The following is a 24,839-nucleotide window of genomic DNA, read 5'->3' as shown; positions in this document are numbered from 1 at the left end:
GGACTGTAGCCCTCCAGGCTCCTTTGTCCATGGGATTCTCCAGGCAAGAATACTGGAGTGGGTTGCCATGCCCTCCTCCAGTGTATCTTCCCAACCCAGGGATTGAACCTGCATCTCTTATTTCTCCTGCATTGGCCCGCGGGTTCTTTACCAATTGGGCCAACTGGGAAGCCCTTTGTGTCCTGTGGCACATAATTATAGCTTTCTAATAACAAATCAGTACTTCATGCAGAAAATATTGAAAACATAGATAAAGAAAACAAAATTCATCCTTACCATGACTCAGATGTGGGAAAAATGAACATTTTAGTATATTTCTTCTAGTCTTTTTTTCTACACACATGTGTTTATCACAGGGCTTCAACATGGTGACGGAGGAGTTGGAAACCATCCTATTTTATTCCTTAAGTACTTGGACTCACTCTCTCCTCAGTTCTCCTCATAGGAAAGTATTTCCAATGGCTTGAAGTTTTCACTTAGGAGGAAGGTTCTGTCCCTTACTGAAGACAAAAATGTGCCACTTACTGACACCCATAGCACAATTATTTCTATCATAGAAAAGTCTGTGAAATTGCATCTCATCCAGACTTCTGAACCATCTTTGAAAATTTTGCAATCAATGCAGTCTGACACTTAATAGGAGCAAAGGTGAAAAGCCTGGCAGAACGAACTGTTAATACAATGCCCAGAGCTACACAGGGTCAGGAGAGCTGGGAAATGGTGTGAGTTGGCAATGGAAGACATTGTGGCTTTTATAGAACTGTGCGATTGCACATAGTATGATTAATAAATAGCTGTGTGCTGAGTCAACTGAGTCGTTGCTGCAGGGAAGAGAAACAAATGAATCCTCACAGGTTATATTTTGTCTGGGGAGTGAGGGTTAAACTGGGCATGAACTCACAGAATGTCTAATACCTCCTTCCCACCCCCAAGGGGGATTTAGCAAAGAAGAGAAATGCCCAAGCAAATACTTGATGGTGGCAATTGCAAGGAGAGTTCTGGCATTTCTTTTCTTTACCATTAACTTATATTTCAGAAAGACCAAGGGCTTTCTTAAAGGGCCAGTAAGCACTGTACATGAGAACTATATCTAAGAAATTGCACTGGGACTATAGTATTTAAGCTTGAAACAGCTCTGCAAAGACATTTATTTCTAAATTAAACATTCTTTTAAAACATTAAAAATTGGCATATAGTTGCTTTACAATGTTGTGTTACTTTCTACTGTACAGCAAAGTGAATCAGTATACATATATTCCATTTTTTAGATTTCCTTCTCATTTAGGTCACCACAGAGCCTTGAGTTGAATTCCCTGAGCGATACAGTAGATGCTCATTAGTTATCTATTTTATGCATAGTATCAATAGTGTATATATGTCAATCCCAGTCTCCCAATTCATCGCCACCCCTTCTGTGGGATGGATAAGGGAGATGTGGCACATACATACAGTGGAGTATTACTGAGCCATAAAACTTTTTTTTTTAAATTTTAGAAACGAATTAGGAAATAGAGAATTTAAAAACCCTCATCATAGACTTTTTAACAATAACCACCACTGCTATACTGCAATAATCTTTTATACACTTCTGCCCTCTCTGCTCCCAGCTCTTTTGCTCTTTGCTTTGTGGATATTTTTAATCTCTTACTGTGGTCATTGTAACGTGAACTTTACAATGTGTGGAGCTTTGAAAAGTGAAAGTGGCTTAGCCATGTCTGACTATTTGTGACCCCATGGACTGTAGCTCACCAGTCTCCACTGTCCATGGAATTCTTCAGGCAAGAATACTGGAGTGGGTAAACATTCCCTTCTCCATGGGATTTTCCCGACCCAAGGGTCGAACCCAGGTCTCCTGCATGATAGACAGATTCTTTCCAGTCTGAGCCACCAGAGAAGCCCCTTGTCTTATAAATCGTGTTTCAGTGAACATCCTTGTAGCTGCGTCTTTGCCTGGACCCTAAATTACTCCTTTGGGTACGCACAGAAAGAGCAGGTTTGGTTAAGTGGTGTGCATATTTCAGATGTGTCGCAGGGCACCACACTGATGCCCGGAGATGTGGGTACACAGCATCTACTACTGTTACACACCGAGGATAATGTTTTCTCGTTTACTCAGCCCTTACGGACACTTCCTGATTTGATGTCAAGGCAAAACTACAAGGCACTACTGTATTTCAGTTTTCACTTTTTTCATTATATAATGAAATTAAAAACTAGTTTTCACTTTCTAATTGCACACTTAAATCTCTTCTTCATTGAATTGCCTCTTCATGTCAGTTCCACACTCCCCTCCTCATTTTGGGAGTTCTTTTTGTTAAAGAGTAACATTAAAAATGTTTGAATTGAAATTTAGTTAATTTGCCAGAGTGTGTTTCAAGTATACAGCAAAGCGGTTCAATTATACACACACACACACACACACACACACACACACACACTTTTTCAGATTCATTTCCATTATAGGTCATTTTAAGATACTGAGTATAATTCCCTTTGCTGTATGGTAGGATCTTGTTGTTTACCTATTTTATATATAGTAGCTTGTATATGTTAATTCCCAGACTCCTAATTTATTTCCCCCACTCTGCTATCCCCTTTTGTAGCCATACGTTTGTTTTCTGTTTGTGAGTCTATTTCTGTTTTGTCAATAAGTTCATTTGTATCATTTTTTTAGATTCCATAGGTAGGTGATATCATATGATATTTGTCTTCCTCTGACTTATTTAACATGATAATCTTTAGGTCCATCCACTTTGCAAATGACATTATTTCGTTTTTTATGGCTGAGTAGTATTCCATTTGTCTGTCTATCTATATCCTCTCTACGTGTTCCACTGCTGATGGACATTTAGGTTGCTTCCATGCCCTGGCTATTGTAAGTGGTGCCACAGTGAACACTGGGTGCCTGGATCTTTGAATTATGGTTTTCTCTGGATATATGCCCAGGAGTGGGATTGCAGACTCATGTGGTAACTCTATGTTTAGTTTTTTAAGGAACCTCCATACTGTTCTCGAGTAATGTTTTTTAATATCTGGTGTACATTTGAATACATTTGCATTAATTTACATAAAACACAGCTGCAGGTTTCATATTTAAGAAAGGTAAGAGCACTTGTGAATGGGAGTGCAAGAGACAAACCTGAAGAAGAGAACATTTAGGAGCTGTCTGGAAGTTTTTAGAACTGATACTTGACCACATTTTCCGGAAAGAAATATGCATGTAGAAAAGTGCTTATATCATAAATTATACAGTTCAATGATTTTCACAAACCAAACGTATTCGTAAAACCGGCACCAAAACAGATGGTCACCAGCATCTTAGAGCCTCCATATCTGACTTATCAGCATGGACTGGTTGTAGCTGTTTTTGTACTTTACAAATTTGTTACTTGGCTTCTCTTTTCTTGCTCTACATTATATTTACAGGATTCATTCACATGTCATGTAGTTTTGGGTGTTCATTCACCTTGTTTTGTGGTGAATGTGCCCCCACTTATGAATTCTTCCTACTGCTGCTGGGCACTGGCAGTTTTGAATGTTTGGTTACAAATGGTGCTTCTGTATATATTCTAGTACTTCTGTTTCAGCACACTTGGTGTCGGGAGTAGAGCTGACATTTTAACAAACTTTCATGGGTCCACATCCTTCTTTTGTCTTCTCCACCTACCTCTCTTGAGCCGTACAGAACAGCATGGACTTGAAATGAATGTTTTTCTGTTTTGTCTTTTCTTGTAGTCACCCTTTTAGTAAGAATGCGAGTAATGAAGTTCTGTTAACAAGATACTGATACAAATTGTGGATAATGACTGTTGGCTTCAGCCTGGGTTCTCTTCTCTCTGTGTAGCATTACATTTTCCATCCTGTTATTTTCTTCTTCATCAGTTCTTGACTCATTCTAGTAAATGGAAGGTTCAAACTGTCTTAAGAGGAAAGAGTTTTTTAATGTATTGGTCTTACAAACAACCTTTCTTGGTTTACTAGTTTAATGAAAACCACATCTTTGGGGCAAGAAATTGGATGGAGGCCATGTGCGTGCATGAGTTGAGGTTGAGATGTCCCAAATCAAGATCACACTGCTGTGTGATCTTCTGGTAGAATTAAATAAAAGGCATTAAAAAAATTTATAGCTGCCTTTTACCAGCTTTATGTCTGATTTTTTTTTTTTCTCTCTCTAGATTCTTTGGCTGACATGAGTTTTGAAGTTCTGCCATATTCACTTATCAGCCTGTGGCAAATGCAGTCCTACCAGAGTAAGATGAAAGGCTGAGAATTAAAAAAAAAAAACCAAACTCCATGTGCTACATAAAAATGGCCTATCCTTTTAAGGAATTGGCAGAGTTACTTTATTTCCCCCACCTTTCACTTGCTGTCTCTCTCCCGCCTTTTATTTATCTGAATGTATGGAGAAAGTTTAAATTCCTTTTTTTAAAAAAACCATTGTTCAATTTCTTTATTATTATTTTTGTTTATATCTTGTCCATGCCACTTGGCATGCAGGATCTTAGTTTGGAAGTGCGGGGTCCTTACCACTGAACTGCCAGGGAATTCCTGAAGTGAAGTTGCTCAGTAGAGTCCGACTCTTTGAGACCCCCGTGGACTGTAGCCCACCAGGCTCCTCTGTCCATGGGATTCTCCAGGCAAGAATACTGGAGTGGGTTGCCATTTCCTTCTCCAGGGGATCTTCCCAACCCAGGGATCAAACCCAGGTCTCCCACATTGCAGGCAGACGCTTTAACCTCTGAGCCACCAGGGAAGCCTCTTAATTTGTTTTTGTTATTCTTCAACCCATCAATTTTATGTATAGTCATCAATACTTTCCAAAACCTGTCTAGCCTTGTGATTCATTGTCTCAAGGCAGGCCAAATGTTTGTTGGTGTCTTTCCAATTTTATTGGTATCTCTATAAACTATGAATCACTTTGTATCTCTCTCATCTATGTGACTAAATGTTCGTCTCCACAGAAACTCCTGTGAAACGAATATTGAACGCGTCAAAAATCTCAACCACGTCTGTGATAGGGCAGTTCATGCCCGGCTTTTCTTGCCCTTTTGTCTGTTTGCTTATTTTCATTCTCCTTGCTTTAGTGTCCTCAATGTTTTATCTGCCACTAGAGGACACTATTCTTAAATTGATGAATAGCAAGATAATATTCTTAATTGATAATCTAGCGACAGTTAAAAAAAAGTGAAAATGAAAGTTAGTTGTGTCTGACCCTTTGTGACCCCATGAACTGTAACCCACCAGGCTCCTCTGCCCATGGGATTCTCCAGGCAAGAATTCTGGGGTGGTTTGCCATTCCCTTCTCCAGGGGATCTTCCCAACCCAGGGAATGAACACAGGTCTCCTGCATTGCAGGCAGATTCTTTACCATTTGAGCCACCAGGGAAGCCCAGCAACAGTAAACGGGGGCTTAAAAGTCAGAACCAATGCCTGGCCAAAGCCTGCCATAGGTGACCCTTCTCTGTTGTTCACTCCCATGTGCGTCACCCCACCCTGGTTTGGAGGTGTGTTTTCACTTTGGGCAGCTTGTTTCCTGAGATCCTGTTGGCAGGGCCCACGTGGATGCCCCAGTGTCCTTTCCCCTGGGGCTAGATTCTGATCAGAGAGATGCTGCTACTGCCAGCCCTGGAAACATCACTATAGGACACTACCTGCAAGTCCCCCCCCATTTATTCAATTATTTATTCCTCCCTAGAATGATGCTTTAGTGTCTGTGGTATGCTAGGCAGAAGAGATACCACAGTTAACAAGATTCAGCCGCTGCTCTCAAGGAACTTACCTTCTAGTGCTAGAGATGTACAAGTAAATAGCTTATCGTAAAAAAGTGTGAGAAATGCCCTATAGACAGTGGGTGGAGAGTGGAATAGCCTCAGAGGATGGGCAAGGAGAGGCCTGAAGGTGGTTTCTCTCACTCGGAGCCCAGGAAGTTTGGGGTTGGTTGTGTAGAAACTTGAATTTCCTGCAAGGTTTGTGAGCAGAGAAGCGACAGGTGTTTCTAAAAGATCTTTAAGCATTGGGTGAGGATTACCAGGGCTTTTAACATTGCTTCAGTTTTCAGAAATCCCTGAAAAGTTTACTTTGGCACTTTTGAAATTAAGATTGAATATGGTGACTTCCCTAGTGGCTCAGATGGTAAAGCGCCTGCAATGCGGGAGACCCGGGTTCGATCCCTGGTTCAGGAAGATCCCCTAGAGAAGGAAACAGCAACCCCCTCCAGTACTCTTGCCTGGAAAATCCCATGGATGGAGGAGCCTGGTAGGCTACAGTCCATGGGGTTGCAAAGAGTGGGACTGAGCGACTTCACTTTCTTTCTTTCACATGCAATTTTAGGATTCACAAAGTTTCTGTTTCCTAGTTCTTTGTATTTTCTTCTGTGGTTTGAAGTTTCTTTGTAAGACTGGGTTTTCCTTTTTTGATTGAGTTTTTCAGAATGCTGGCTGCTTAGTAATTTTACCTGGACTCTACTTGTTCTCTTCTAAAGTAGCCTTTTAGGTGTTTCTTTCTGCAGTCAGCTGGGCAGAACACGAAAGAAGTTCAAGACTTGGTATCACCAGTAACTAGATTTCAATGAGCCTAGGCCTAGGCCTGGCATAAGTAGGGAAGGAGGCCGCCCCCCCCCCCCCCCAATTCTACCACATTCCCATCATGTACTAACAGTGTGTTTTGATTTAATAACATGATACATTGTATAGCATTTTATTAGCATTGTATAGCATCATATAAGATACATTTTATATCTTCATGACCTGGACATTGAAATTAAGCTATTTCATGACCTCTGCTTTCTCATTTTCCAGTGTTTATGTGGAAAAATGATTCTGTATTTGGGTTTTAGGAATATGTATTTCTGAGGGGATATTTTTAAAAGTAATTACATAAAAGTCCTCCTAGCCCCCATGAAATCCTTGATGCTTTTGCAAGTTATTTTAACTTATAAAACCTTCAAATAGAACACATAGCAAGATAGTTCAAATTGGATGAGCAAGTGTTTTATGAAAACTTTTGGTGGTTTCTGTGGTTTCTATAGTAGGGTTGTGCTAAAACCAAAGATTTTCTACTGATTACTGTATCTTTCAGGAACTGCAGGCTGTGAATAAGTTTTAATTCCTTCATCATTTCATTATTGCTTTCTCTTGCACTAATAAAACTGCTCCTAGAATGTAGAGTTTCATTGAATAATCTAAACTTTTTTTAGATTTCTCAAATGCATTGTAACATGGAAGTATCTAACCGTATTAAAACACCACTTTTCAAAACTTTGTAGTGTTAGTGTATGCACAGGACTTTTTAGTGATTATTTTCTGTTTATGCTATTAATTAGAACTTACCTTTTTACACGTACTTTGATGTTTCACCCCACAATGAATTTCAGGTTCATCTAGGTAGGCCCATTAAATGAATTTACAAAGTCCTGGAATATTCACATTTTGGAGTCATTCGAATTTATTTATTTATTTGAAGTATAGTTGATTTTACAATATTGTGTTGGTTTCAGGTGTATAGCAAAGTGATTCAGTTATATGCATATATATAACATATATAAATGTTGCAATAAGTTTTAATTTTTAATTACGTTTATAAACTTATTATGTTTAATAAATTTTAATTATTTTTTCAGATTTTTTTCCATTATAGATTATTGTAAGATATTGAATATAATTTCTTATATAATTTCTTGTGCTCCGTACTGGTTCTTCTTTTTTATCTGTTTTATTTATAGTACTATGTATCCGTTAATCTCAAGCTTCTAATGTATCCTTCCCCTCTCCTTTCCCATTTGATAACCATAAATTTGTTTTCTGTGTTTGTGAATCTGTTTCTGTTTTGTAAACAGGTTCACATTCAAACTTAAAGAATAGAAAAAGATAGGTACACAAAGTTTGCTTCAAAGAGTGAATGGAAGATAGTGTTGAAGCGTCAGTGCAGTGAGGAAGCCATTAAATTGGCCAAAGGACAGTTCTTGGAAACCTTACAGACAATTCAGGAGTCAAGTGCAAACCACAGAAGGTCAAGAAAAAGAGACACTGAGGAGACTTCCCTGGAAGTCCAGTGGTTAAGACTTCACCTTCCAGTGCAGGGGACGTGGGTTTGATCCCTGGTCCGGGAGCTAAGATCCCACATGCCTCATGACCAAAAAACCAGAACACACACACAACAGAAGCAATATTGTGACAAATTAAAGACTTTAAAAATGGTCCACATCCAAAAATAAAAAAAGAGAGAGAGAGAGAGACACTGGGGTCAGGAGAGTTTAGAATTTGCTCAGTGGTATGATAGATAGAGAAGAGAGATGGTGTATTGGATGGAGGCGGTGTTGGGTCCAACAAAGATATTGTTAGAGAAAAGTTGAATCAGATAGAGGCAGTCACATGGCAAAGACAAGCTGGTGATGAGGATGAGCACTCCTTGCTGGCGCTGGGAGGGGTGTGACAGTTAAGGCTGAGCTGGTAGAACACTCTAGTGTGGGGAGACAAGGAGCAGAATGAGAGGACAGGCAAGTGCACAGAGATACATACCTGTCTTGGTTTTATTCAGAGTAGTTTATGAAGCCCTTGGCGAGGAAGACTATGGCTACCTCTTATAGAAAGAGGTCAGTATTGCATAGAGTCAGTGTTTGGATGGCAGATCTGAAATTTGTGAATACTGCTGTTATTGGACAGTTTGGTGGTGTAGCTTTGAAGATTAGTTTGAAAGTATATATAAAAAAAAATTGCTTCCTTCTTCCTTTTATGGACCATGCCTCCCTAGAAGTCCAGAGCCAATAATGCATAGGAAGGTAGACAAATAAAAATGACCTTCCTTGCTCTGTGAGGCTGGCTGCTTGAGAGCCCAGGAGAGGCCACTTCTCTCTGGCTTGACATTGCAGTGGTTGCTAACATTCTTTTGAATGAACTGTGAGATGCGTTCACTTTATAGGGAGGGGATGTTACATTTGCTAGCTGGACCATACGAGAATTTTTTTCCTTTCCTTACAAATGATAGAATAGACTAAAGAGACCCAATAGAATTAATAAAATTGTCAAGCACAATAAAAATGCCTGGATTATGTGTCGTGGTTGCTGTTTCCTCCAACTCTTCTTGAGGGCTTTAGTAGAGCTGGACCCAGCTATGAAAGGAGGATGGAAGAATTTTTATCTGAATGGCTTGGCAGGAAACGTCAGGTTTTTCTGCCAAGAAATTGGAATTTCCACTTGTGTCAGCAAGATGTGAATTAAAAAAGAAAGAAAAGTGCAAAAAGAAATAAACAAAAACCACACAGGTGCCTTTAAACCCAAGGTGCAAGGTTTTGGAGTCTCAGAGTCATGATTAATACTGTGCTGTTGAGTTGAATGTATCCCTGAGGGGTTAGGGGGAGGTTGACCAGCATCTTTGAAAGTTTGAAGTGCAGAGGAGACTCAGCTAAGACTTTCTCAAACCTGATCTTGTCCAAACCTCCTTCAAGAATGTTTGCCTGATCTATGTGCCCACATCCAACAGCTAAAGAAACTCCCTTTCCTATTCAGTAGCCTCCCCTGACACTGACTTAACTGTTCATTGGTCCACTTCACCAACTCTGTGTCAAGGATGGGGACTTAGACGTGGGTTCATCCATATGCATCCAGTGTGAATAATGGCTTATCTTGACCAATTCGCATTCTTTGTGTTGACTCGGTCAGCCCTAAACCTCCTGGATGCAATTCTTCACGCAGGTTGCAGAAACACTTTCTCGGAACCCTGACTAAACTTGCTTTTGCCTTTTTAAAAGCTATTTATTTTTATTTATTTATTTGGTTATGTCATGTCTTAGTTGCAGCATGCAGGATCTTTAGTTGTAGTATGTGAACTCTTAGTTATGGGATCTAGTTCCCTGACCAGGGATCGAACCTGGACTTCTTGCACTGGGAGCATGGTGTCTTAGCCACTGGGCCACCAGAGAAGTCCCCGCTTTTGCCTTTTGGTCAGGAGAGTCCTAATATGGTGGGAACAGGAAATCTCAAGACTGAATGCTTGCAGGTTTCTCCTCTACCCTTATTAACAAAACTATTGGTACATGCCAGTCTGGGTTGTCCTGCCTTCAAAAACAGATCATTGTGGATTATATCTGGTTCAGCAGAAGGTACTGTCTCTTGTATTTAAAAAAGGCACATTGAGTAGCTTGATATGGGAAGTGGTCTCTGTCACCTTCAACTGCCGGGAGAGTGTGACACGTTTGACCAATATGTACTTCTTTGTTTTGAAAAGAACAGAACTCAGACAACTGCAGACACACCTCAAGCTGGGTAAGGAGACTGATCTTTAATCACACACATCTCAGATTGTATATTTAAAATTCATTATTTAACACGAAATGTTTTCTTTCAGCTTATGAGAAAGGACAAAATCTACCTTTCCTCACTGTATAAATGGTCAGGTTTAGAATTATAGGGAACTAATTTGATTGCCAACTCACTGACTTGTGACTTTGGGGAACTTCATTTTTCTAAGCAAGTTTCCTTCATCTGTAAATGAAGGATGAAAGTTAGTACCCACCTTAAGTTTCGGAAAACTCACTGTTAGTGTTTTGAATGGTGCTGCTATTGTTGGTGTGTATTTCCCAGGTGTGCGTTATAGTTCACTGGTGGGTGTCCCCAAGCTGGCTAAACCAGGGGATGGCACGCTTTTTCTGGAAAGGACTAGCTAGTAAATATTTTGAATTTTCAAGGGCTCTTTGGTCTCTGTCATAGCCAACTCTGCTCTTATAAGGAGAAAGCAGCCATAGACAATATGAAAATGAATAACTCTGGCTGGGTTCCCATAAGACTTTATTCATGGACACAGACATTTGAACTTTACATACTTTTCATGTGTCATGAAACATTCCTCTTCTTTTGATTTTTTTCAGCCTTTGAAAACTGTATAATCCAGTCTGAGTACACTGGCCATACAGAAACAAAACAGGAAGTGGGTGTAAGATGCCAACAGTCATCCTAGGAGAATTTGCCTGATCATTTTTAGTAAATGTTGCTCATGGAGAAACAGCACATGGACTTCTTGGGAAGATTCAAGTATCTCAAGTCATTGTAGCAAACCAAGTAGAGAAGAGATTGATATTTTCTACGCAAATTTCAAGTAGGCATACTTTGTAAATGTTGTTTATGGGCCTGATCCAAGATACGTTTAAAAAGTAGGTGAAAGAGATGGCCAGTTAAATTATAAGTCATTAACTTGGATCCTCTTTCGGGTCGTGAAGCGGCAATTATTTGCTCCCAAGACATCTAGCCTGGCTCTTGGTGAATGTGCATAGCGGTTTGTTCCCTTAGTTTTTTCTGTAAATCCCATCTTTTCCCCTAGGAATCTGTGAGAAGTTGGGTGGAGTAGATTGGTGATGGCTTATTTTATATAAGGGGATGCAGCAGCCCAGAGCAATTCTGTTACTTTGTCTGAAGTTCAGCCGATGCAGCAATAGAATCAGCCTTGGAAACTCAGCCACTGCCTCTCAACCCACTTGCATCCCACCGTCCTGCTTTGCACGATTATTAAACAGATAATGAGGAAATTAGTGCTGGTACCTGGCATTCATAAATGCCATAATTTATAAAGATCCTTATCATATTTTGTTTAACCCTCAGGAAATGCTGGCAAGTAAGCAGGGCAAGTTTTATTGTCTGCCTGTTAAAGTGAGGCAACTGACAATCTGGTATATTTTATAAGTTACTCAGGGTCACACACCGATAAAGCACTGGAGGCAAGTCTGGTCCTTAGATTTTCAAACTCCTTTTATTATACCAAGCTGCCTTATTATATATACGATATGGCAGTTGATGTCATTAATATCCAAACATTAAAAAATAAATTGAAAAAGAAATAACACTCTGCCCTGGTTCCAGCCCCTGGCAGTGATTTTTAAGTAGAGGTTTGCGTTATGAGAATTTTTTTTTGCTTTCAGAATGCTGCGTGTGCCTCCTGTAAAAGATTGAATTAAATGCTTTTATTTTTGGTAAGTGGCCCATGTAAGTTTATTATTTATTTATTTTTGTACTTTTTGCTCCAGCTCCTTTGCCTAAACGAAGCACTGCTGCATTTTTATTGCACACCTCATCATTAAAAGAAATTGAAAAGACGCTTGTTAGTTTTAATATTGCATGGATGAAAATCTATCTGGCACATTTAGGAACAGTTAGAATTCTTAATAGTGCATTTTGAGAAGGAGTCTGGTTTTGTTCTTGATTAAGAAAAGAGAGAAGACTTTCTGAAATTTGCTATAATTCGATTATCATCTTTCTTGGGGAGAAGGTCTCTTGCTCACTGTGACCCTGGTTTTATTAACTCATTCGGCATTCCTTTCCAGCCTGTGGGAGGGGAAGTATGCTCTGGGACTGCATGAAGGACCTTTCGTTTGTTGGTAAATAACCCAAGCAAAGCTGCTTCCAAAGGCAAGTTTTCCCCTCTTCTCTATTAACCATATGCTTCTTTAACTATTGGACATATGCCCCTTTCCATAAACTACATGCAGCTTAAACTGTTGGAGCTATTGTTAACTTGAACACAAACCAAAGATTCAGATGCCTTCTGGCATGTAAGTCTGTAATACAATCCCGTCAAAGATGGTGGTAAATATTCCTTTTCATAAATAGCTTTTCAGAATCTGGAGACACTGGATAACGGGTCACTTGATTACAGACCAAAGTAGTCTTTCCTGATAACTCTTATAGGAAGGGGTAGAATAATGTTAACACTGATCATCTTCATCTGTACCTCTAAAGGAATGCCGAGCAAATCAGTGTTCAGCTTTCAGGGCCTTTGTAGTAGACACTTTGGAGGGGTTAATCATCATTTATAATATTGATAGATGAGAAAGTCCTGCTGACTTGGCTTACCTGAAGGATGGCTTGAAGTGGGTTGTTTAGACTTATTAAGCCTCAGGGTGTTTACCTGAATAACTGGGGTGCCAGGACCGCACACCTGGCAGACTGTGAGCAGCCAATGGGATTAATGCCTTTGCACTTGGCCTTTGACCTGGCTTTTGGTACGAGCTCAGTGAGTGTGAGTAGTAGCCCTGGCAGTAACCATCATTTCTAATGCACTTTCCTTTTTAAAATTCTCTTATTTTTTCTAATGTGCTTTTCTTTTGTACCTTTCAGGGGGTGACCTGGCGAAAGCTGGTTTGGCAAGAAGGGGCATTAAGGCATGTTAGGGATGTGCTTGTTGGAAGGTGCTTGTATATAGTACAAAATAATTAAAAATAGTCCTATAACTTGAAGTAAATGAACTTACATAAAGCCCAATATCATTGTAAGATGTTACTAATATGTGTAAAAATAGCCTGCTGCTAAGTCACTTCAGTCATGTCCAACTTTGTGCGACCCCATAGACGGCAGCCCACCAGGCTCCCCCATCCCTGGGATTCTCCAGGCAAGAACACTGGAGTGGGTTGCCATTTCCTTCTCCAATGCATGAAAGTGAAAAGTGAAAGTGAAGTCGCTCAGTCGTGTCTGACTCTTTGCGACCCCATGAACCACAGCCTAGGAGGCTCCTCTGTCCATGGGATTTTCCAGGCAATGGAGTGGAGTGCCATTGCCTTCTCCGAAAAATAGCCTAGCAAGCACTTATTATAGCTTTAAGAGGTGGGATAAATAGTTTAAAATAAGACTACAGGACTACAGGAGATAAAATAAGACTATAGGAGAGAAACTCATAGGATAATTTTTCAATGTATGTATACTTAATTTGGACTTCTCTAGAGAATTATTGTAAAGGTCATACTTAGGATAGAATTAAAACCAAGAGTGAAAGAAATCAGCTATTTCTGCACTCTAAAATTCTTGAGAAATACATAACCATAAAGGAAAAACATTGCATAGACATATGTCATGCTCTCTTGGTGCGTTTTTTAAAACTTAAAAAATGTATAGAAGTAATTATATATTTGTTTTCCACCTTCCCCTCCTCCAAAAACTTGACTCCTTAAAGAACTTGAAAGCATAGTAGTCAGTTGGGTGAGTGGACTCTGAATTCCATTGCAGGCTCTGCCTCTTTCTAGCTGTGTTTTCTTGGATAAATAAACCTCATTTTTTTGTATGTGTATAGTGAGAAGTACAAAAGTATTTACCTCATAGGATTGGCATGTAACACCTTAGAAAAGTACTTAGTGCTCAGTAAAATTCTTTCCTATATTCATTAAAATCCTTGATTCACTGTATTTAATAGCAATATTCCATCCTAAGATAATGGACCTTAATTTTGTTACCTAGTTTTCCATATTGTAAATAACACTGTGATGAATATCCTTGAAAATAAAATGTCTTCTTTTCTAATTTTTTTTCCCTTTAGATACAGCCTGGAAGTGGATTATGTGTGAGAAATAATAGTGTGAGAAAGTGACTCACCCTCCGTATCCCCCCCAAGTCTCAGTATTACTGCTTTTGCAGTTTTGCTGTACTATGCCTCATTGTTTTGGGTACAAGATTTAATTGGCAGAGGTGGGTAAGTTCCTTTAGGGTAATAGCTAGTGTGAAGTGTGTAGCCAAACCTAGTCTGCTGCCTGTTTTTGTGCAGCACATGAACAAAGGATAGCTCTTTACATTTTTAAATATGATGTGAAAATTACATGAAATTCAGATTTCTGTGTTTATAAATGAAGCATGGGGACACCGCCATGCCCACTAGTTTACATCTTGTCTGTGGCTGCTTTCATGCTGCAGCAGGGTTTGGTGCTTGTGAAGTTCCCAGACACATGCTTTAGGGCACTGCTGCTGCTGCTGAGTCGCTTCAGTCATGTCCCAACTCTTATGCGACCCCGCGGACTGTAGCCCACCAGGCTCCTCTGTCCATGGGATTCTCCAGGCAAGAATACTGGATTGGGTTGCCATGCCTTCTTCCAGGAAATCTTCGCGACCCAGGGATCGAACCCGTGTCTCTTACATCTCCTTCTTTGGCAGGTGGGTTCTTTAGCACTAGTGCCACCTGGGAAGTCTTAGGGCCTTGATCAGAATTCAAATTTATTTTATATTTCTTGTCACTGAGTAAGGAAGTCCAAGAGCCAGATCTTTTAAGTAGGAGCTTTAAAGTCTGACTGCCTGGGTTCCAGGCTCTGCCCACCAACCAGCTGTGTGTCCTGGGTAAATAGCCCACCTTCTCTGTGCCATAGTTTCCTCATCTGGCAAATGAGCAGAACAACAGTGTCTAATCAGGGTACAGTGAAGAGTAAAGCAAGATAGGTGAAGCCCTCTCGATCTCATAGTAAGCAGATGTTAGCTGTATTTCACTGGTATGTGGTTAATGAATTTGAATTGGTCAGATGAATGAGTGAGACAAAAAAAAATTACTTGTATTTTGGAAAGGTAGATGGATTTGGTATTTTATTTGTTTCCTTAATTGCTTTTACTGGGACTTCTTGAGTATAAAAATACATTCCCCTGGCGTTGTGTCTGCAAAGTTAGAAAAAGGGCAAAAGAAAAGCCTGGCTGTGTCCTGGTTCCCAGTCTCCTGCAGAGGCTGGGTGATTGGTGTCTGCCCTGTCCAGTTGGTTGGAGGAGAGGAGAGCAGCAGGGTACCAAAGCCTCCTGTCTTGGCTGTGATCATCAACATGGACTTTGGGGAAGATTAGGTTTTGTGACCATTCCTGCTTTTACTCATAGCTTTTGAACCACTACCGGAAAATGTTTCCCAAAATTTCAGACTTTTGTGGCTAAGTAACTAGAAGTAGGCTTAGCTCTATTAAAAGTGTGAAGAGTCAAAATGTGCTATTTTCATTTGGGTTTCTCAAATGCAAGTTTCATAGCTGAGGTCAAAGTGGGTAGTGAACTAGAGGGAGCTTCTGTGGTAGAAAGCTGATCCAGGCAGCACCTGACCTTGCCCAGAGGCTGAGTCAGCAGAGGTGAGCACCCGTGCGCCATCCCTAATCTGGTCCCAGTGGGGGGTCAAGCCTCCAGCTCCTTTCTGTACAGTAATGATATTCTCTTGATATTTAAGTGTACTCTCCAGGAGGATCTGATTCCTGCCGTAGAGTAAGCATGGTCTTTAAAATGTTATTAAAAATACAATACCGCCATATGCTCAGGCTTTCTTATTACCCAGTTTTCTAAAAAACCAAAACCAGGCAACATCAACACACCAGATGAAGCCAGTTAAATTTGTGTTCACCCCTGCCAAATTTAAAACACGGTGGAAAGTTTAGGAAATGGAACTCTGATGTTAGGGAGGGGATTGGGTGGGTGAGAACCCAGGAACCACCATTCAGAAGTGCGGCCAGCGGAGGCTCTCAGATACAGAGATTTCTTTCCCTGCTTGCCTTTAAAGGAAGAGCGAGAAGTCCCTGGAAGTCCCGTGGATAGGACTCTGTGCATCCACTGCAGGAGTCACGGGTTTGATCCGCGGTCAGGAAACAAAGATCCCCCAAGTATGGCAAGACGAGGGGCAGGGTAGAGCTCCAGGGCAATAGGCTTGGTCCCACTGGAGGATGCAGCCACAGCGGCTGTCAGTTCACCCGAGCCTTGTGAGCAGACATTCCACGATGTCTCTTGTGACTGTGGGTTGTGGATGTCACTATGGGTGGTTAACTGTTCACGTTGTAGGTGTAAAGCAAGGAAGAGAGACTCTTCATTCTTTGCTTATAAAAGACTCAAAGCGAGTTCTCAAAGAACTCTCTAATACCTAAATATTCCTGAGACTGTTACCCGCAGATAGGCATAAATGCGCTATTAAGCAGAGGAAAAAAAATGGGGCCCTCCTGAGAATTTATTGTACTGCCTTTGATGTCACTAATTAACTCACTCTGTGTAAGCAGTGACTAGTAACTAATAGCAGGCTAATAGAAGAAGCTTCATGACATTTTAGAATTCCTAATGCAAGGAAGGGTCTTCTTGAGCTCATGGAAAATTAGAAAGATCTCTGTTTTACAGGAAGGCCTGCTGGGGCCCCCAGGGGCCTGTTTTGTTGTTGGTTTTTTTTCCGTCTTCCCAGGTACAGGTGGGGCTTGGCTACTGCTTCCTGTCTAAAACTTTGAAAGCTGGCTAGTAAGGTTGGGTTTGTGCTGGCCCAAGTCATAGTGTGAACAACCAGAGGCATCCTTCCCGAGGTGGGCAGGGGTGTGGACCTCTGATTGGGGTGGCTTCAGAGAGAGACGAGGCAAAAGGATGTAAACCCTATAGGGCATGCTGGTGAGGCCTCAGACAAGAAGCTTATGGTGTGATCGACTCCTGATTTTCCAGATGGCAAGGAGCCCTCATTCTTAAAAAGGCAAGAGGCTGCTCGTGCTAGGCCTTGGGAGCTCCCTGCTCCCAGGAACTCACAGCAGTGTCAGGTTTGCCCTTCAGTTTATCTGAATTCTTGTCTTACTCTCCACTCTTTCTATCCCAGGAGCCCCTTTTAATGCTGCGTGAAGCTCTGTAAGCTGAGTAATAGGGAGTAAGGCCAGAAATTGCCTTGGGTTTAGTACTAACCTGTTCTTGGGAGCAGATAGTTTCTGGTGAAGGGCTGGTGGGATATTGGTCAGTCTGGACTATGTTTTGTTCTTTGGCAAAAAGAACTCTAGAAATGTTAAAAAAAAAAATTGTGGTACTCCTACTGCTGGGATGGAGGGCGTTTTCTACTTCTTTGCTTTCCCCTTGCGATCTTCTCGTTGATGGAAGGAGGCAGAGAGAGCTACCCGTTAATTCTTGAGCCCTTGATCTTTGAGGAAGGATTGCCACTTGAATTTCTCCAAAGCTTCAAATCCCCCAGCCGCCCTCTCATGTAGCAGGCCCTGCAGTCGGTTTAAAGGTTGCAGACAAAGCGGAGAGCGCTCTCCCGATCCATCTGGGCCACTCCCTCCGTCATCAGTCATTGTCAATGGGAGATGTATGTGTAGCCGCACAAGGGCGATGTCTGACCCCAAGGGCATTGGAAATGTTCTTAGAGAAGGCATTGTTTGCTCCTCCCTTTGGAAGCCAGACTCTAAGATTCCAGGGAGCAGCTTCTGGCTTAGGCATCTCTGCAGTCAGGATGGAAAGGGTCAAGATTCTGCTTCTAAAAACTACAGAAACTACCCGCCCCCCCCTTTCTTGGCATAATTCTACAAACCTTGTGAGTGTACTTAGCCTCTTCTCTTTCATTTCTGATCTCTCTTTGGGCAAAGTCTTAGAGAAAATTCTGAAACAAGGAGGCGAGGAGTTGGGTTCCATTGGTTTTTTTATTCAAAGAACATCAGAATGTAAATAACCACAGAAATAAAAGCTGACAAGATGCAACCAGTGCATAATAAGAAAACATGAAATAATGCTCTTTCCAAACACAGCCAAGCAATTTCCTGGGGGAAAAGCAGAAAATGATGTTTTCTGTTTCTTGCTTAGAAGAGAGGAAGGTGGGGCTCCAGGCTTGTGGGAGCACACTAAAACCTGCAGTTATACACAGATGCCATTGGTTGAGCGTCAGCGTGCGACTGTGTGTGTGTGTGTGTGAGCGCGCCTGCGCACACAGCCTGTGTAGGGCATGTGCCTGTCCTCATACGTGTGGGGATAAGATGCTTCAGGGCACTAAGACCCTGAGGTTGGATGTCCCATGGTGGATTTGTCACTGGGGCCCTCTGGGTTTTTCCCAGAAGTGGTTGTTGTTGACAAAAACTTACTTGGAGAGTATCAAGGATTTGAAAAGTTCAGAGCATCAAAATGTAATTACTCTCCTCCCTTCCTTTAATTGATGGTCATGGGGGTGGAGGCTGGGATTGCACACAAGCCACAGGTATCATTCGCCAAACCTGCCTGGGAGCAGACCTCTCCTCATGTTAACAGGACTTTATGGCCTGTCAAAGGCATGCTTGGGATTCCTCTTACATCATGTATAAGGGACATGGTTGCTTATTTCTGATCAGAAAACTAGCCGTAATGCCTTGTCCTGCTGTAACATCAGGTTCTGGTGAGGAGTAAGTGAGAGGATACAAATGATAAAGCGGTCTGTGGCAGAAACGGATTATTTCTTTTCTTAAGAAAGGGGGATGACGTTTGCCAGTGAGGGGTCAGGAATAGCCCTCCGCGTTTTGATTGAGGCTCACACCTGTGTGTTGATCCATTTGTAGATGACTTGCTGATATCATTCAGTTTGGAAATGATGAGGTTTCACAAACTCAGACCCTATTAAACATGGAAATATTATTTTCTTGTTTGAATCCTCTTCTATTCAAAATCTGAGTATCCACTCCTTTTTTTCCCCCCTCCTTAACATTTTGTGGCCTCCGCCCCTCCCCCCAGCCGCCCTGCCTTTTGGGCTCACCGAAATTTGAGTGCCACTTTTCTGGGAAAGCCTGATATTCTGACTTCAGTTTTGTAATTTAATGATGGAGAGTTTCCTTAGTAAACCAAATTTAGAGTCCTAGAATGCTTATCTTATATCCAGACCTTGAACATAAAAGGCATTTTATACCCGCAATTGTTCATTTAATGAGCAATTGCAGAGTGCAGGCCGGTTAAGGGATTGAGCTATATGCACTATTATTGCAAGAAGTATTCCGAAATACCAGAAATAGGACGTAAGCTCTGATCAGGGAGACTGCGAGCACAATTACCTTCTTTTCAAATCCTTCTGTGACACTGCGGGAGGAAAAAGGACTTTGAAACTTGAAAGGAAAGAGCTTGCTTTCAACCTCAAAAGCTAGGAGGAAAGGGCTCTGAAATTTGCTCTGAATTCCCAATTCACCATTAGCCTGTTTCTTCCTTTAGCCTCAAGGCATTCTCCGCTTTTTGAAAAGATGTTAAGAAATTCAGTCACAATAGAGAGCCTAGTTCTGAACGTGTTTCACTCGGTCCATTGAGGTCTGGGCTCCAGCCTTTGTGTGGAGTGAATTGAGCTGAGCGGCTAGCTGGTTGCAGAGAGGTGAATGAACAGTCGCTGTGCAGTGGCAAATTCTGGCAAAGAAAGAAGCGCCCCCTCTTCCTTTATTTTCCAATATGCATTCCTGTACAACCCCGCTAGTGGCCATATGTGGCGTCGAGCCTGTTCTTAAGTCAATACGGGGTCCTTGGTTTATTGCAACTCTTGTTAAGTTTGTCTTGTAATTGAAGCTGCTGTTGACCTTGCTTGGGGACCGTTTGTAAAACCGTTTATTTAGCATAAACTGAAATAATAAACCCTCCTTCTCTGGGGCTGATTGTGATAGGGTGACATTAGTTTGATTTAATGATTAGCCAGCCTGACCCTTCTGCTGGAGAGAGTGCCTTGAATAGAGAGAGTTCACTCGGAAGCACTCAGAAAGAATACTAATGAGCTTGTTAAATTTAGCATGGCTCCAACCACTTTTAATTCCTCTAATGGGAGCAAGCACTGCTTGGGAGAGGGAGAGGGCCAGGGTGCAGGGAGGCAGGGAGACACCGAGAATGTTCCTAGCAGATCTGCACTGCTAGAGAAAGCCCAGCAGAAAGAGAAGTTTGCAGAAAGTAGCTAGCCAGAGCCTGGGACTGAGTTGTAAGTATCCATCTGTTCGCTTTCGCTGTGTCTTCTGTGTCTTGCGGGGAAGAGAGGCGTGATGCTTTTAAAATGGGATTGCAGGGGATGGCTTAAAATCCACATTCATTTCAAAGAGGTGAGCACTTGAACCACTGAGTTCCTCACCCGCTGATTTGGTCAGGGGGACAGAAAGTGTTCCTGGTCGGTGATGCGGTGCAGGGTTTTACCTTTCCATGGGAACAGTCATCTGAAACTTTTCTGTCCAGTCCAATGCAAAAAAGCAGTTGTGTCCTGGATCTCTAGAAGAAGTCAATCAAGAGTTTGGGAACAAATGCACAGGTGTGTGTGTGTGTGTGGGAGAGTGTTGAGTCCTGCTTCTCACCACACGGTGACTTCCTGTAAACCTTCCCTGTAAATGGTCTAAGCGATGCTGGTGATGAAGCCGCTCTTGAGTTGTGAGAGTTTATGGCACCAAGCGCGTCTGATGCAATATGGGTTGCCTTTGGATGAGTTTGGAAAAACCTGGGACAGCTTCTGAAATGCAATGTGGGGGCAGCCCTCCCTGCGGTGGGTGGGAATTCCCTTATTTCCACTGGAGCACAGATCTGCAGAAGGCAGGGGATCCAAAGTGGGATCCTGATGACAGTTTTGAAAACAATTTTTCTCCTGAAGCTTTTTAGAGACTTGCATGTCTCAGTCTGACCCTCCGAGCCTGCAGCTGCTGAACCGAGAGAGGCATGAACAGTCGCCCTGTGTTTGGCTGTTCAAATCCACTGGCAGATGCTTCTGGAGGACTGGGCTGTTTGCTTACATTTTTGTAGCCGACTTCTGCTTGTTGCCATGGTGGACAGTATGTTTCTGTCAATAATTTGGCCTGGCGTAGCCTGTCTGCGCTGACTCTCCAACTTTATTGAACAACTCAGCTCGACTGAGCAAGATTAGACAGCTCTCGTCTTTTTGGCTTGCTAGAGTGGTTGCTAAATTTATAAGAGCAGGCAGGAATATGGCTTGGAAAGTTTCCCTTTCACTGTAGATAGCACGCTTTCAAGCCTCAAAGCTGTTTGTATTCTGGGAGTGTGTACTGTCAAGGTTTCATCCTGAATGCCCCTCAGAATCGACTCAGTATAGGAGATGAACTTCAGGAAATAATCGCCTGCTGGAATTTTCTGGAGAGGGAGAGTAAGTGAAAATGTGGGAGTCTTGACTCGTATAAGAGTAAGTCTGATGAAAGTTTCCACATGAAAAAATCCCGGCCTGCGTTTTACTAAGAGAATTAGTTCATTTTTTTCAGTATAAAGTGTTTGAACTTTGCTGACTTCTTGTTCTAATTTGATATTCACATATATTGTGTTAACTCTCTTGAAGAAATTAATTTTTAGCTAAAAAGACCCTCCCGATTCCACTTACCCGCCTCCCCTTAACTGCTTCTTTCTCCCATGAGGTGGAGAAGAAGGTGGGAGGGCTGTGATTAGTCCATGCCCATTATTCAGTTATTTGTGAAGTTGGATTCAAATGCTTGTCCGTAAAGACATCGTGTCTAAGAAACTCACTCTATTGTAGGGATGCAGTTTTAAGAGAAGAAAAGTTAATTTCTTCTAGGAAGATTAAGTCAAGGGAATCCTGTTTTAAACGTGGAACAGATTAGTAGGACTTGGTTATTCATCTTTCCCAGAGAATGCTAATTGCGTGTCACAGTCCCTCTTGGTATGATCTGTCTGGCTTTCCAAATGCAGGTCCATTCTACAGAATTTACACCTTAGTGCAAAGTTGAAATTGGAAGTTGTGCAGGCACACCTTAGTGGAAAATATGACTGGCCATGGTGGGAGTTTTTATAAACCAACTATGAGTTTTGAGTGTTTTTGACATCCTTCTGTCTTTACATCACTGAAAACCTTCATTCTGCAGCCTGCAACTTTACTGCTAATGAAGTTTGAGTGTGAATTAGGGCCTAAAAGTATTAGAGAAATTAAAATGTAGGATTTGTTGTTGTTGTTTTTGTAGTTTGTTTTTAAACTAGCGAAAGCATGGTTGGAATTGCTTGTGTAAAGATCAATGTGTGAAAATGTGACCATTTTCTTTTTTTAGTAGTTACTTGATAGATTAAACTCATAATTTATCCCATCATTACAAGATTTGAGGGTGGGGATCTGCACAAAATAATGCTAAAATAATATTTCACAGTTATCCAGCAGTAGTCAGCAAAATCACTGTAAAGTCCAGAACATACCTCATTGCCTATTTGGTTTTGAAAGTCATTTGCTAGGCTAAAAAAAAAAAAAAAAAATACACTGCTTGTTTCTTCAGGTCCCAAAACATAGGCAGGAAAATGAGAGTTGCTACTGGCTTTAGGTAGTTCAAATTATTAGTCATCACAAAAGAGTTGTTGTTACTTGAGTTTGTATTTTCACACTAGTTCATGTTCATAGCTATTCTTCTAAATCTGTCAAAAGAGCTATGAAATTGCTAAAGCATGCTTTTTCCCTGTTTTTTTTTCTTTTTGAAGATAAGTTTAAGAGAGCTTGTCTTTAAGAGAGTATGTCTACTCAGCTAGACATACCTCTGGTTTTTTTGGATTTTGAAGACAAGTTTGTGTGTGAAGATGAGATGAGTTCAAGATCTGTTCAGCTAAATAGTACAACAGTATTATTATTTATACCCACTTAGAGTTTTTTTGTTTTTGTTTTGTTTTTAGGATCAGGAATGAGAAACAGCTTTCAAATGAGGTGTCTAAGCAGTGTCCCAACAGCTTTTTTCCCAACAGCCCTTGTCTGCCAGAACACAGTCTGTGGCTCAAACACAGAGCTTGTATGGGCATAATTGAGAGCGTGCGTATGATTCTTACAGATGAATTGGTCCACTTGTTGTGGGTTCTGATTGCCAGTTTGGTTTGATTTTATGCCACAGGTCTTTGATCTGCTATTATCGGAAAGGCCATCCAATCACATTTGCAGAGAACCATAGTGGACAGATGGAAAGTTCTTACAGATGAAAGGGAACAGAAGTATGAGGGAGTTTGAATTTCATCAAGCCGTTTCTTACATGTTTGAAACGATGTCTGGAGCCCACCAGAGTGTGTATGTAGATCAGTGTGACTGATGCTCTCCACACCCACATTCTATCCCCATTTTCCTCTTAGCTCTCAGCTCGGTTCGGTGGGCCGAAGCAGGAAGTGTCCTGTAAGGGGCACTGTAGGTTTTCATGATTGCCATCTTTATCCCTTGGAACCAGTGGGTTTTCTGTCCCATGTCTGGCACTGTTTCATCTCTCAGTGGATCATACATCTGACTTAAAATCACAAAGACAAGTTTTGCTTTCTAACAGGTCCTCCTCCGAGAAACAGGGGTCCCTTGCCTCCTGGATCACTGGAGACCCGGCTTCCTCAGGCCAGGAGAAGCTGGCAATACACAGCCTTAGTCTGGCAACATCTCCAACTCCTCAGGCCCCGCAGGGATACTGACAGGTCCCTGATGGGAAACCTCACTAGCAGATTCGTCTGGAAGCTGGGGATGAGAATTTGCTTACATCTCAATTTAATAGGCTCATTTCGTGCTCCCCTTCCTCCTTCGATTTGTATCTTGGACCCTCATTCATAAACAGTTTTGGCTTGAGACCCTCCAGTCATGGCTAGCTTTCAAAGTTGCCAAGAATGAGAAGTAGGCTTCTTTGGGAGGTGGGGAGATGGATGGATGGGGAGCCCCAACTGATGATGGGTTTTGAATGTCTCCTCAAAGTGTTCACAGAGTTTTCATTTCCCTTCCGTTTTCAGAGGATGAAAGTCCTGGACAGACCTATCACAGAGAGAGAAGAAACGCAGTCGCTATGCAGCCACAGATTGCCCCGGGGCTGGGCAAGATCAGCGAGGAGCCTTCCACATCCAGCGACGAGAGGGCCTCGCTGATCAAGAAGGAGATCCATGGGTCCCTGCCCCACCTGGCCGAGCCCTCCGTCCCCTACCGTGGGGCTGTGTTTGCCATGGACCCCAGGAATGGCTACATGGACCCTCACTATCGTAAGTCGCCCCCAGTCCGTGGCACGTGCTGCGGGAGCCAGGGCAGGCTCTGTGTGAGCGCATGTGCACTTAGTTACTTGTCTTATACTGTTTTATGCAAATGGGTAATTTACTATCTACTGTACTTCTTAACTTCTCCCTCATCCTATTCCTTCTTTATAGGGAAACCATTTCTTTCCATCTCTAAGCAACTTGGACCTGTGGGGCTGGGGGGCGGCTGCCAGGAAGGTGTCCGTCTGTGGCGAATCCACACAGACTTTTCCTGGGAACTGAAACCAGATTTTCTCCACCCAAGTAGACCCTGCTGGAGGAAAATCGGTTGAGGAGGGGGGAGTTATTAAAGTGGGAGGCATTAGCAGATGTCTTTAATGGCAGATATTCCCCTTGTTAATATATATATATATTTTTGCTTTATTGTCGAGGAACAAACAAACCTCTTTTAACCAACCAGGGACA

The 24,839-nt window shown here is 41.8% G+C and overlaps 1 protein-coding gene across 2 annotated transcripts in view; it reads left to right on the top strand.

The window, feature by feature from the left end:
- GLI3 (GLI family zinc finger 3) overlaps positions 1 to 24,839 on the top strand; it is a 308,086-nt gene that overhangs the window by 74,002 nt on the left and 209,245 nt on the right. The window contains exons 1-2 of one of the 2 annotated variants that reach the window (XM_070466903.1): positions 20,264 to 20,391; positions 24,141 to 24,383. In XM_070466903.1, coding sequence (XP_070323004.1) covers positions 24,194 to 24,383 — 190 coding nt within the window. In that variant the 5' untranslated portion in view covers positions 20,264 to 20,391; positions 24,141 to 24,193. Of the gene's footprint in view, positions 1 to 20,263; positions 20,392 to 24,140; positions 24,384 to 24,839 lie in introns of those variants that run through there. The other variant, XM_070466892.1, reaches the window with a different exon arrangement.

Source organism: Odocoileus virginianus, chromosome 1 (assembly GCF_023699985.2).
Source record: "Odocoileus virginianus isolate 20LAN1187 ecotype Illinois chromosome 1, Ovbor_1.2, whole genome shotgun sequence".
Taxonomy (NCBI): Eukaryota; Metazoa; Chordata; class Mammalia; order Artiodactyla; family Cervidae; genus Odocoileus; species Odocoileus virginianus.
The sequence above is the reverse complement of the archived record's forward strand: the minus strand, read 5'-3'. Positions and strand labels throughout refer to the sequence as shown.